Source organism: Humulus lupulus, chromosome 8, assembly GCF_963169125.1.
Source record: "Humulus lupulus chromosome 8, drHumLupu1.1, whole genome shotgun sequence".
NCBI lineage: Eukaryota > Viridiplantae > Streptophyta > Magnoliopsida > Rosales > Cannabaceae > Humulus > Humulus lupulus.
Genome location: NC_084800.1, coordinates 31,607,498 through 31,621,581, shown reverse-complemented (window position 1 = coordinate 31,621,581; position 14,084 = coordinate 31,607,498). Strand labels below are relative to the sequence as shown.

The 14,084-nt window shown below is 37.4% G+C and overlaps 2 protein-coding genes across 2 annotated transcripts; one reads left to right on the top strand and one right to left on the bottom strand.

Annotated features, from left to right (window-relative positions):
• Positions 1-611: 611 nt before the first annotated feature.
• Positions 612-2,878, top strand: LOC133796651 (F-box protein PP2-A13-like). The gene is made up of 3 exons (XM_062234259.1): positions 612-1,474; positions 1,593-1,711; positions 2,248-2,878. The coding sequence occupies exons 1-3, from the start codon at positions 1,157-1,159 to the stop codon at positions 2,657-2,659; spliced, it is 849 nt and encodes a 282-aa protein (XP_062090243.1). The 5' UTR covers positions 612-1,156; the 3' UTR covers positions 2,660-2,878.
• A 284-nt stretch (positions 2,879-3,162) lies between these two features.
• On the bottom strand, positions 3,163-4,433 carry LOC133795234 (receptor-like protein 32). The gene is made up of 3 exons (XM_062232689.1): positions 3,837-4,433; positions 3,509-3,737; positions 3,163-3,467 (listed from the first exon to the last, which is right to left on the bottom strand). The coding sequence occupies exons 1-3, from the start codon at positions 4,431-4,433 to the stop codon at positions 3,163-3,165; spliced, it is 1,131 nt and encodes a 376-aa protein (XP_062088673.1).
• Positions 4,434-14,084: the final 9,651 nt, after the last annotated feature.

The window sequence follows — 14,084 nt, the reverse complement described above, 5'->3', positions numbered from 1 at the left end:
TAATAAACATTTATAGAGCTAATTTTTTTATTATTATAAAGTATGTAAAATGAAATTTTAAAAATTTATAATTAGTCTCTCTCCATATAGCCGACTATCTTATTAGATTTCAGGAATAAAAACGTTTGGAAAAATCTTGGGTGTAGTCCTAAAAATGGACTCATCAGTGCATTTCTCTTTAGTTTTTAGTTTGGGAAGTATTTTAGCATAATTTTTTTTTATAGCAGCGTATATTGTAATTATTTAGAATATTTATAAATTTTTAAAAATTCTAAATAATTTACTGTACCGAAAAATAAAATTTAAATAATTTATTATATGTATTATTGTTTTTTTTTACGGAGTATAGAAAATAATTTATTTGAACATTATTTTTTGTATTATAAATTATTCAAAATATCATAAAAATGGATATAATACCCTAAATAATTATAATATACACTTTAATAAAAAAAATTAAAAAAATTGTGCTGAAACTAATTGTCGACCTAAAATCCAGAGGACTAGACCAAGGTGGCCTTTTCAGTGGTGCAATACCCAGAACATTTTTTAGTTAAAGGAAAAAAAAAAAAACAACTAGGGCAAAATAAATAAACAAGCGTGGTGTAGTTGGCGCGTGAGAAACCGCAGAGCAACAAAAGAGGTCCTTGTGAACTGAATACGTAGAGCCTTCCATTGCCAGCTCCCACTCCATTCCTCCGCTCCGTACTCAGTCATTCCCGAAACCCAAGACAGTACGAAGACGGCGAATGACACGTGTCCATCCAGCCCACACGTGTGCCTGTCTTCTCTCTTTCTTTGATCTCTCTGTCCATACAAATCCAAACCCTGAAAAAAGTAGCTCAGAGACTCAGTTTTCAGCTTCGGTTTCATGGTCTTTCTGTATTTCTAATATTTTAAATTTTAATTTTTATATTACAAAAAACGGAGATTCAGCTTCTGGGTCTTGGAATTCCCATGTATTTTGACACATATTTAGGGTCGGACGCCATTGACTTTACTTTCCTTTCTCTCAATCTCTCCCACAAAATTTACAAGTTCAGGTTCAAGTTCAAGTTTTAGAACACCGCTCCAATTTGGGTTTCAGGGTTCTTTCTTTCTTCTTCTTCGACGAAGATAAGATTTTTTATTAGGATTTGCGTCGTCAACGGTGTCGATGGGAGCTAGTTTTTCAGCCTCAATGGCGGACGATGATGGTCAGGAGAAGTCGAGGCTTGATGATATACCGGAGAACTGCGTGGCAATGATTTTGATGAACTTGGAGCCGCCAGATGTTTGTAAATATGCCCGTCTGAATAGGGTGTTTCGCGCGGCTTCGTCTGCGAATTTCATCTGGGAATCTAAGTTACCCTGCAACTATTTGTATGTTATGGATAGAGTTCTTGAGAATTCGGCCCTGGAAATGGACAAGTTGGGGAAGAGGGAGATCTATGCCAGGCTTTGCAGGCGAAACTTGTTTGACAATGGCACCAAGGTAAACTCTTCTTATCTCTCTCTTTTTTTTCCCCTTTTTCCCATTTGTCTCTCTTTAAGAAAGGTGCTTTTATTTATTTTATTTAGATTCATTAATTGATTGTTTTATGGAAATTTAGGAATTTTGGCTGGATAAAAGTACGGGTAGCAGTTTTTTGTCGATTTCTTCAAAAGCGTTGAGGATTACCGGGATTGATGATCGGAGATACTGGAATTTCATTTCAACTGAGGAATCTAGGTGAGCTTGTTATTCCATCAATGTAATTCTTCTATTATGTTATTTCTGGGGTATAAGACTAACCTTTTGTCTTGTTTTTGGACAGTGGGGATATTCCTGTTTTGTTTCGTTTAATAAATTATTTTCCTTTGTTTTTTAAGAAATCCTATAAAGATAAAAAAAAGATTAGTATGAATCTCCCTGTTTTAGAACTTATATGGAATTTAGAATTTTCTTGTCTAGTTCTCGTTTGGTAGATAAATTTTGCCATCTTAATTGCTAAGATAACCATTCTTACCATTAGTAGGATGGAAGTTTTTCTTTGTATGTCTTCTATGTAAAGTTATCTACTTTCCATATAAGTCTTTAGGCACCAGTTATCAATTTCATTTTGAATCGAGTCATTTTAAGGGGTGAACATCTTGAACTTTACTGTTGTCAGAGTCTGATAACCTGTAATATATTATCTTTTGCTTCCACAGACTTTTTATGTTCTTGCTTAAAATATCCGATTCAACATAAGAACCTGAAACTTATTCATTTTCATTCAATGTCAGATTCCAGACAATTGCATATCTCCAACAAACCTGGTGGTTTGAAGTGGAAGGAGAGATTGACTTTCAATTTCCCAAGGGAAACTACAGCGTCTTCATTCGACTCCAGCTTGGCCGGTCCTCTAAGAGATTGGGGCGACGGGTTTCAAACTGTGACCATGTTCATGGCTGGGGCATAAAGCCTGTAAAGTTTCAGCTCACTACTTCTGATGGACAACATGATGTATCGCAATCTTTCTTGGAGAATCCAGGAAACTGGGTCAACTACCATGTGGGAAGTTTCGTTGTTGAGAATCCCACAGCTTTGATGAAGATCAAATTTTCAGTGACCCAGATTGATTGTACCCACACCAAAGGGGGAGTTTGTGTGGACTCTGTATTTATACGGCCCAGCAGTGTAGGAAAAGGGGCTTAGTCATTGCTGTAAGCACTAGACACGGCAGGCTACTGAGCTGTATATGTAGGAAGTTTGCTTACAAGTAGAAGGTTTTTGCAGCCCAACGAGAAGAAGGTTTGTCTAAATGTGGTAAAAATGAGAGATACTATGTTTTTGATGAGGTAATTGTGTATATAATGCAAATGGCTTTCACTTTAGAGTGTTGTTTTTCCCTCAATAAATAGTGGATGTTGTGTACTTTGTACCATATGTGAAATGCAACGCAGATTTCACACGAGCCTGTGCTTCTAGACTAATAAGCCTATACTGGAATCTATCGTCACACAAACATCAGCAAGGAAAGGAAAATATTCAAATACACAAAACATCAGCAAGAAAAGGAAAATATTCAAATACACAAAACATCAGCAAGAAAAGGAAAATATTCAAATACACATAATCATTAGCTTAGATGACATATATAGAGGATAATTATTGAAAGAACCTTACACAACTTACATCTGTAGCATAGTCTGGTAAACTCAAAAGTCTGCAGGCCTTCTTGAAGTGCCCCTCCACCTAAGTGTTGCCCAGCCAAATCCCTGCATCTTCTTGGTCAAAAAGTTGCCAAGAATCACTCCAACGACTAGTCCAATTATGTAGCCCATCATAACAGATATCAGCATTGGTACGTCTATGAATTCAGAATCATCGTCAGCAGCAAATGAAGGTGGTACAACATTCAAATCTTTGCATATGTTTGGCAGCGATTCTCCGCATAATCCTGGATTATCCTCGAATGAACTGCTGTCAAATGTATTGAGTTGATTTCCTCGCGGTATTAGCCCTGAGAGATTATTGTGGGAGACGTTAAAGCTTGCAAGGTACGTAAGCTGCAGTAGTTGCTGAGGGATCTCTTCTCTCCTACTAGCTTGTTTTGAGAAAGGTCCGACGATTTGAGGTTTGACAAGTTCCCCAAGGATGATGGGATATGGCCAGTGAGCTTGTTGTTGGAGAGGTTCAGTGAATGCAGACCCTTCAGGTACCCAATAGCTTCAGGTATCTCACCCCCAAATTTGTTGCTTGAAAGATCAATGGTGGCAAAATCTTCTTGAACCTTCTCATAGTTTCACTTCATTCCCTTGTTCACAAATATAACCGAGTAAGGATATTTCGTGGTGAAATTTAAGAACTTTTCCTCCATATCAACACTTACATATGCTTTTAGATATGTACAATCACTAGCATTCATAGATTTCATGGCATTCCAAATAAACATGTACTCGTAAGGCATATCACCAGTGTAAATATTATGAGCAAGATCAATAACACGTAGCTTAGAGAACTCTGAACTTTTCTTTGGTTTCCCAATCGCACCATAAAATCGATTTTGTCGCAGAATGAGAAGCTTCAACTGGGGAAGAGTCCCCAACCAAGTGGGGAAGACATCAACGAGTTGATTGTTCGCAAGATCAAGAAACTCTAGCACCGTGCATGCTGCTAAAGATCGAGGAAGTTGCCCTTGAAATCTATTATCACTGAGATTAATCACCTTCAAATTGCTTCCAACTTTGAATGCCTGAGGACTGAAGCCTTGAAAGGAGTTATTCCTTAAATTCAGAACTGATAGAAAATCATGGTACTTTACCAAACATTGAGGTATTTCGCCAGTGAAGTTGTTATTAGACAAATCAAGGGTCAACAGAGAGCTCGAGTTGCATATCAAGGGAGAAATTTTTCCTGTCATTCTGTTGTTTGAAACATCATAATGATTTGTCGATGGCAAAGGAATCAGCAGTGGTCCTTGCAGCATGCTGGAACTCAACAACAGATATGCAAGTTGATCCAGGGAAGAATTGCCAAAGGCTGGTAGTGAAATGTCGTCAAGACGTTGTGACGAAGGTCCAAATGCATCAATGTAACGACCCAAATTTACTAATAGGGCTTAAGGGCCTTGATTAGTGTGCCGGGAGGGCATAAATGGAATATATGTGATTTAATGATTTAAAGCATGTTATATGACTATTTGAATACTTGAGATGCATGACTATGTGTATTAGTATGCATGTAGGCCCTGATTAGGTTAGAAGGGCATAATCGTAATTTTTGCCCGTTGCGGGCATAACTGTATATATATGTGATAATTGTTGAGACCACATTATTATGTGGATATATTTGTGATCTGTGACTCGAGACGATCCTAGTGAGCAGATTAGCGAAAAATTCACGGCGGTGATTTATACCCGGCTCAGGGCGAGCCTAGGGGAATAAATGGGAATTTAGAGAATATATTGAGGTTAATCATGATAATGAGGAATATAATTGGTGATTAATTAGGTATCGGGAAGTAAGCGGGAAATGTTAGAGACACTCGGGGAATTGGCGGGAATTGGGTAAAATGACTAAAATGCCCTTAAGTGGATTAAAGGATTTAGATTAAAAGGGAGGGCATTATGGTCATTTGGATTTTTAGAGATAGGTATTACTGAGGCTTTATGCTCAGTGGAGTTTGTAGAATGCAATAGAAGTCTGAAAAGAAGGAAAAAGAAGGAAAGAAAAGAAAGAGAAAGAAGGGAAGGCAGGCAAGGTCGGTTTGGGCATTTTTCCACCATTTTCTTGAGGGTTCTTGGAGCAAAATTCAGAGGAGAGCTAGGTCAAGCTGAGCCATAAGGTTTCTAAGTTAGGCTTGAAGAGTTGGCAAGGGTTTAGCAAGAACAAACCTTCCACTTGAGGTAAGACTTTGAAGTTTCTTCAGTTCTGGTTTTGATTTTTAACTAAGGTGTCTAAGTTGAATTGGTGGGGAATTCTAGGGAATTTGGAGCTAAGGATTGAGGAGGAGCAAGCTAAGGAGGTCTAAAGGCAACTTAAGGTCGAATTTCCATCAAAGGTATAAAATTATGAGCTTTAAACTTTGAAGGTTTGATTGTCTTTGCTGAGTTTCTGAAGTCTATGAGCAACTATGGTGAATTTTGAGATTAGGGATGCATGTGATTGGGTTTTGAGTATTTGGGATGCTTGGGATGAGTGGAGTGTGTTAATAAGCTTGTTTTTAAGTTTGGTTGAGAATTGGAAGAGTTTTGGTAAGGGTTGGCTCGGGAAAATTGCAGGAAGGAAAAGTGCTGCATTGGCTGTCTGTGACTAGCGCTACAGTGCTAGCCTTTGGGCGATGTAGCGCTAGGCCATGTATTCTGGGGGATTTTGGTCTGCTTGTAGCGCTGTAGCGCCCTCTTTAGAGCTTCAAGGGTTTTTGAGTTATTTTCAAGGGTTTTTGCCCGGGGGTTTGAGGTTCGATTCCACCACCCCGTTTGGTGGAATTAGAGCTTCTCGAGGGCTCGGGATTGGTCCCGAGGGTAAGTTTTGGACTTGAGGTTTGGTGATGACTTTGATCTATGGTTGTGATTAGGTGAGCGCTAGGGCTCGAGAGGGATCGTGCTCAAGGAGTCAAGTGATCAAAGCTAGTGAATCTAAAGGTAAGAAAACTGCACCCGGTTATATGTTTGTAATGGGACTAAGAGCTCCCAACATTTGTATAATGTCAATGATGGTATTACGCCATGGGACATGTGATAGCGGCCTAAGGGTGTCGTATTCAATATTTGCGCACAGGGCGCGACTTGGCCACTGGTAGCCGAGGGCAGCTTATTATTCACTGAGCTCGGTTTAAGCGGGCCGGAGTTAGTGGGATAACGGAGGGTGCGGATCTAAAGGTAAGAAAACTGCACCCGGTTATATGTTTGTGATGGGACTAAGAGCTCCCAACATTTTTATAACGTCAATGATGGTATTACGCCATGGGACATGTGATAGCGGCCAAAGGGTGTCGTATTCAATATTTGCGAACAGGGCGCGGCTTGGCCACTGGTAGCCGAGGGCAGCTTATTATTCACTGTCAAACGTAGCTCGCTTAACTCAAACGTAGCTCGCTTCTTTTTAACTCAGACGTAGCTCGCTTCTTTTTGGGTGTGAAGCAGTGTCAAACGAAAATACCCAACAAGCATTAGCTCTCCCTATAAAGGAGGTGATCCAGCCGCACCTTCCAGTACGGCTACCTTGTTACGACTTCACTCCAGTCACTAGACCTGCCTTCGGCATCCCCCTCCTTGTGGTTAAGGTAATGACTTTGGGCATGGCCAGCTCCCATAGTGTGACAGGCGGTGTGTACAAGGCCCGGGAACGAATTCGCCGCCGTTTGGTGACCGGCGATTACTAGCAACTCTGACTTCATGTAGGCGAGTTGCAGCCTACAATCCGAACTAAGGACGGGTTTTTGGAGTTGCAGCCTTCAATGGGAAAATAAGGTTTGGCCTATAATTTAAATTTGTGAGTTGGTTAAGGTTTCCTAGCCAAAAAGGAACTGGACCAATCAGTTGATTCACTTCAAGTTTCAATGATATGAGTTGGGTGAAGTTTTGAAGCGAAGAGGGTATGTGTAACGCCCTGGTTACCCCAGAACAGTTACGGTGAACCAGAAATTTGACTCGCTACCCGAGTCCTTTGGTTAAAAACGTGCATCTAAGTGTTATTAACAGGCTAAGGTGGAAAACCAATAAAAAGGAAATGATATATTTTATTAAATACATAAAACTGTTCATGGGCCCATAAAAACGTTTACAAGTTATTTACAACTCAAAATGGTCATTACTGTTTCAAATTTACAAACCCGCCGACCTAAGCGGCAAAAATAGGGTAAACCCCCTAGCTCCTCTGAGAACTCCTTGGCCGTGGTGGTCAAGCTGCCGCATATGTACACATCACCACCTAAGCTCTCCACTCAAGGCTGGGTGAGCTTTTCTTTCCCTTTACCTGCACCACATAGCACCCATGAGCCAAGGCCCAGCAAGAAAACACAATATAGCATGATATAATATCAACAATGATCATAATAATCATTCAGGACTTTCAGTCCAAAACAGGTAAGTGACAGACGCAAAAGTCACTAAAGTGGGTACAACTCCCTTTAGCCATGTGACGATAGGGTCATCGGGGCTTAACAGATAGGTGAACCTTTCACTAGCTTAAACAGGATAGGTGCATGATGACTAGTCACCAACATAACCTTCCCCATGACTCTAGAGTCATAACTATGGAACTCTGTTCCCTAGCCATGTGACAAGAAGTCACCTAGGACTTAGGCCCTGGCTCTCAGTAACTAGCTTAGACTAGTCAAGCGCTTATAAGATTCATCGACCTTAGGGTCGGTCCAGCGTTAATGCCTTAGAGTCATTCAACGCTGATATCGATTAGATCTAATCTTCATTCGGCCCTGCGTTCAGGACGCTTATGCCGTTTCTGACTTTTAGGTCAGTGATACACGACCAGTGCTGTCCCTGACTAATCAGTGCCATACACAAGTAAACAACATTCGCTAGCATTTAATATGCAATCCATGTCCACATTTATCAATCAGCATGCCTCAACAACAATCATGCATGTCATATACACAGGGTGCAGTTTTCTTACCTCTTATTTGAGCGAGAATGATTAAAAGAACGACCCTTGAGAACGATCTGACTTTTAGTCCTTTAGCGGTCACCTAGTCATAACCAAATATGGGACACCATCAATAGAATGATTAACAAAGGTTCCCAAACCAAGATCTAGCATTTGGGACATCAATCCCCACTAATCTGGGTAGTGGGAACAATCCCGAGGCCTAAAACCAAGTTCCCGGGGCCAAAACACTCAATCAGGCTCAAACCTGTCCAAGGGCTGCGGCCCCCAGGCACTCCAGGAGCAAGGGTCGTGGCGCCCAGCAAAGGCAAAATCGCTCCACCTGCTTCTTCGAGTAAGGGTCGCGGCGCCTAAGAACAGGGCCGCGACCCCCAACCCAAAACCATCCCCAAACTCGGTTTCCATCATCCCAAACCCTCCAAAAACATCCCTAAACACTCCCAAATCAACAAATCAAAGTTCCCAAGCTTCCCAATGATCCAAAACCATCAAATCCCGGGGCTCAAACAAACAAAAAACTCAACGATTCACAAAATCCAATTCGAAGCTTAGAAACACTAAAAACTCAAAACTTAGATTACCTTTGATTGGGTTGTTTCTCGTCAAATCCTTCGGTTAAGAAGCTTCTAATCTTTCCTAGGATTGCTATGCCTCGATCCTCGCTTGATTCCGACTCCTAGAACTCGAGATTTCCTTGAAAATGCTTCGAACGGTAAAACGAACTAACGGGAAGAGAACGATAGGTTTTCTAACGTACGGTTCTATCTGACAAGCTACTTCAACCTTAAGTAACCTCAAATAAAACCTAGTACTCGGGGTCCCGAAAACACCCCAGGGTCATTATAGTCAAAACTTCCAGAATTTCCTCATGATCTCAATAACTCTCAATTTATCATCAAATAACATTCTCATAACTCAATATCCCAATAAACGACTCCCGTTATGACAAAACCGCTAATTTATAATATAAGATCATCTCATGCCGATTAGCTCAAATATATCTCCATAATAATGGGATCTCATTCACAAATCACAATATGCACCCAAATACACAAATATGCCCTCAACGGGCCAAATTACCAAAATATCATAATAATCAAATGTGGACCCACATACATGCATATAACATCATATTATAATATAATTCACATAACATGCATATATTCATTTAATGGCATAATTAAACAGTTATGGCCCTCCCGGCCTACTAATCCAGTCATTAAACCGCATTAGGGGTTTCGGGGCATTACAGTATGTAACCTATGAAATTGTTCTTTGCAAGGTCTAGCAAAGTAAGTTTGCCAATTGAAGAGGGAATATAAAATTGCACTTTGTAAGATTCAAAACGTGCAAAGATTCAAGTTTTTCAACTGAACAGGGAATATTACCATTAATTATAGTGCTCATCCGATCCGATGGAACCATTTTATCCCTAACTAATTCAATCAAATTAAAAGTTATATGTTGTAAATCATCATTCAATCCAATACCATTGAGCCTAAAAATCTAATCTAATACAATTAGAATTAGATTTGTAATTAGATTGAATAAATTATTTTATCTTTGAACTTAAATTTTAATATTAAAGAAATTAATTAGTAAAAAAAACATACAAAAAAATAGACACTATAATAACATAACAGAAAAATAGCAATAATAACATCTTAAAAGTACTAAAAACTAAAAAAAAAAAAATATTTATAATTAATATGATATATATAAAGAATATATATATATATTTAATTGTAAGTATATTAGATCAATTAGATTTGCATAGTTTCATTCGGTAAAAACTAAAAAAAATAAGAAAATAAAATATAATTATAATTAATATGATATATATATAAAGAATATATATTTTTAATTGTAAGTATATTGGATCAATTAGATTTGCATAGGTTCATTCGTCACCCGATTCAATCTGATTAATATTCAACTTTACAAATCCAATCTATTTGTAATTAGATATGCAATTTTTTGTAACTTGATTAGTTTGAATTGATCCGGAATAATTGGAATGATTTGTATAGTGATAACCTTAATTGAAACTACTACCTGCAAGATTAAGAATTGTAAGGCTACTTTTTTGGTAGAGATCGGGAAAAGAACCAAAGAGTTTTTCATTGAAATTTAAACTAACAATTTTCAAGTTTGGAAGTTGAAAAACTTTATTCGGAAATTAACCGAACAGTCCACAATTTTCCAGCGAAAGCGATGTCAAAGTAGAAAAGTTTGTTAGAAAATCAGGCAGAGTACATGATATGTCTACAAAATTGAGATTTAGTTTTTGTAAACTTGTCAAGTTTTGAAAAAGGCTTCTCATATTGGGATCTTTAAGTTACAACAACTTCTCGTCAGAATCTTCATCACAGTGAGATGAGAAATTTCAAATGGTACTTTCCCAGAAAATACAGAATCAGAGGGATTTAGATTTGTGAACCTTGTGAGTTTCCCAATAGCATTAGGAATTCTAGAATAATTGAAATCATTACAAGCCAGGTTCAGCTTCTGAAGATGAACTAAGCCAAAAAGGCTACTACTTGAATTGATGGAACCAAAGAGGCAACTGTTACTAACATCGAGACCGATCACATAACCGGTCTTGTTGTCACAAACGGACACAGTTCCACTCGCAGCAGTCTCTACTTTGGCCTAGGACATTCCACGACAAAATCTTTGGATAAAACCCGTCGTTGTATGTGCATGCTGCGGATGTTTGCTTGAATTTCAATAAATCATCTCTCTCGTTGTCATGGAAAGCTGGTCGATGTGGTAGGGGCTGCACAGAGTTTGCTAGAGAGTCATTATGTGTTACAACGACAAGTATGGTACAAGACGACAAGAGTAGGCGCAGGGTGATGGACACCATAAATGAGCTCAAAGAAAACCCCATAACTATGATTTTTTTTTTTTTTTTATGTTAAACGATGGCTGATTCCATAGTAAATATGTGAATTGCCTGCCAATATGATGTTCTGTTGTGGTGAGACTTATTAGAGTCAAGAAGTTAAGACTGTCCGTATAACTGTATACGATTCTTGTTTAACAGTATAAGTTTAAACTTGACAAGTCATGTTATCCTACAACCAAAGAGCATCCATGATCCGTGTTGGTGTGATATTATGCTAAGTGTTAATGTGTAGTGGGTTGTGGGCAATAAGAGCGTGAGTCATGATCCTATTTTTATGCATTTTAATTGTTATAGCTTTGTTAGTTCAGCAAGTTGTATTGCTTATATATAAGCTACTACTACAAATAGGATAGAGTTTGCACTACTACAAATATAAGTTAGAGTTTGCTACTACAAGTAGGAATAAAAGGGTAGAGGTTGTACTACTACAAATATATATTTTCTGTGTGTTTTTTTTTCAACCTTAAATAAAAAGTTTTGAGAAAAGATTTGAAAGAGGAAGCAAAGACTTTTCTCTACAATTATTTTGAAAAAATTGTTCTATGGCGGTTTTTTCAAAATAAATGCGGAGAAAATAAGACTTTTTTTTGCGGTTTTTCAAAATAACTGCGGAAAAAAGTCCCATTCCCTATATACTCGACTCCGACTCTTCATTCTCCTCATTTCCCTAATTTCAGTCGCTCGCGAGAACGAAAAACCCATCATCCCCAGCCACGGTAATCACCATCTTCATCATTTATATGTATTTTTTTTTAAATTTGTTTTTCCACGTTAATGCTTTAAAGCATGTATATATTCATAAAAATAATTTATTTTGAAGTTTTATGACAAAAATGAAGAAATTTTGAGTGGATTTAATAGAGTTTTAATGTATGTTTACAAATTGTGTTTTTTTTGCAATTTTTGGATTAGAAGACGTTTTCATGCTTCAAAACAGATATTGATATCTTAAAGTTGACTTTTTTTTTTTAAATATTTCGGATTTTGGGATATTAATACCTAATGTATTTATTTTTTCATAATGTTAGTATTAATTATGTTAATTATTTACAATATATTGTTTTTTACATAAATTTTTTATATTATAATATTGTTTTTTGCATATCTTTTTATATTTTTTACATAATAAATTTTTTTAAGTTAATTTTTGTTAATTATTTTAGGAATCCAAATTTATTATTAATTTATCACTAATTTTGTAATTATGGTTTAATAAATTTAATTTTAGTAGTTTAACTAATTTATTAGAAACTTACCAACTTGTTTTAATTTAATAAATAATTTTGAATTCTCTAAATCACACCAATTACTATATTTACTATTCATTGTTTAAATTTTTATTGTAGGAAATACTTGTTTGAATTTGAAGTGCATGTATTGAAATTGTTGAAGATTAATTTTGAAGGTGAGTAATAATTACTACTTAATGTTTTATCTTTCTTTTTTATATTATACAAACTATTGTTAGAGGAGTTTAAATATATTAGATATTCATCCTTAGAGAAAAAGGTTCTGAGATAAAATTGTGTACTGCAGAGAAAACAGAAGGTTCAGAACATGTGTGTCTTAGTGAAGTAGGTTCTGCGAATTCTGTGTGTTGCGATGGTTTATGGACGAAATTATGCATGTTGATTGTTTTGTTTGTTTGAATTGAATTTATAAGTAGTAATAATTTGGGATACGTTATAGAAATAGAGGATACCCAATTTTTTTAAGATTAATATATTGATTGAAATTATGCATGACGGTTTTAAGAAAGAAGTTTTTAGCTTAAAAGTTATGTTGTTGTGGACTGTTAATGATTTCCCCGCATATGGTATTCTATCAGGGTTAAGCACAAAATGTTACCAGGGATGTCCAATATGTTGCACTAACACATGGGATCGCCGTCTGCCAAATGAGCACAAAATTTGATTTTTCTGTATTAAGATACATTTATGATATTGTAAATGCACCAAATTCGACCGAACTTATCAAGAAGAAAATATGTTATAGTTGATAATTTTTTTTAAGAAAAACTATAAATATAGTTGTAACGCCCCAACTCCAGGGACCGCTACAGTGCACATTGCAAACAGTGCTAAACTCGCTAATCGAGTCGTTTGGCCATAAACGTGTAACTAAGTATGATTAGCGGTTTAGGGGTTAAAAACTTTGGTTAAGATATAACGCTTCACTAGAACGTTTACTGTATACATTGGGATCCCAAAAATATAATCTCAGAGTTTATTATAAGAAAGTGTTTACAACAGGCCGTTCTAAGCGGCAAAACAGGGTTCAACCCTAGTTCCACTTTCAAACCTCGCCCAAGTATTGGTTGAGCAGCTGCATATGTATACGTCATCACCTAAGCTCTCCAACTCAAGGATGGCCCAGCTTCCTTTTGCCTTTACCTGCACCACAGAGCACCCGTGAGCCGAGGCCCAGCAAGAAAACTCATATGCTCATAAACAGTCATATCATGATATCAAATCATATCTGGCATGCCTAGCAATCATAGCTCTATTCAGCATGCAAATGAATTCCAACAAATGCTGGGGTATCCAGGATAAGAAATCCTGGCCTTCTGATTGGAGGACTATTGTAATGCCCCGGATTCCCTATTATGGTTAATGGCTGGATTAGTAGGCCGGGAGGGCCATAACTGTTTAATTATGCCATTAAGTGTGTTTATGCATGTTTATGAGAATTATATTATAATATGATGTTGAATGCGTGCATGTGGGTCCACATTTGTTTACAGGGGTATTTTGGTAATTTGGCCCGTTGAGGGTATAATTGTATATTTGTATGTGCGTTAATGATATATTGTGAGACCACATTATAATGTGGATTGGTTCGAGTATTTCGACATGAGACGACCTTTAAACATGATTTATCGGTTTGGTCATAACAGGTTTGAGCTCGGGGCTCGGGGTGAGTCTCGGGGTGTTATTAATGATTATAGCGTTACCGGGGATTTTAGGGTAACGGGTTATGAATTGTTGATGTTTGAGGATATTGAGATTAGCGGGGATTGGGAAGCGTTAATTATAATTAACGGGTTAGCGGAATGTACCAATTTTTCCCTTGAGTTGGTTTAAGAGGCTTTGGATGGCACAA

Bases quoted from the DNA above. Each gene is read 5' to 3' on its own strand.
- LOC133795234 (XM_062232689.1), bottom strand. From the start codon at position 4,433: ATGCTGCAAGGACCACTGCTGATTCCTTTGCCATCGACAAATCATTAT. The intron at 3,738-3,836 runs GTAAGTGTTGAT...AACTATGAGAAG, and splicing joins GTACATATCTAAAAGCATAT to GTTCAAGAAGATTTTGCCAC. The intron at 3,468-3,508 runs GTACCTTGCAAG...ATAATCTCTCAG, and splicing joins CAGCAACTACTGCAGCTTAC to GGCTAATACCGCGAGGAAAT.
- LOC133796651 (XM_062234259.1), top strand. From the start codon at position 1,157: ATGGGAGCTAGTTTTTCAGCCTCAATGGCGGACGATGATGGTCAGGAG. The intron at 1,475-1,592 runs GTAAACTCTTCT...ATGGAAATTTAG, and splicing joins TGTTTGACAATGGCACCAAG to GAATTTTGGCTGGATAAAAG. The intron at 1,712-2,247 runs GTGAGCTTGTTA...ATTCAATGTCAG, and splicing joins ATTTCAACTGAGGAATCTAG to ATTCCAGACAATTGCATATC.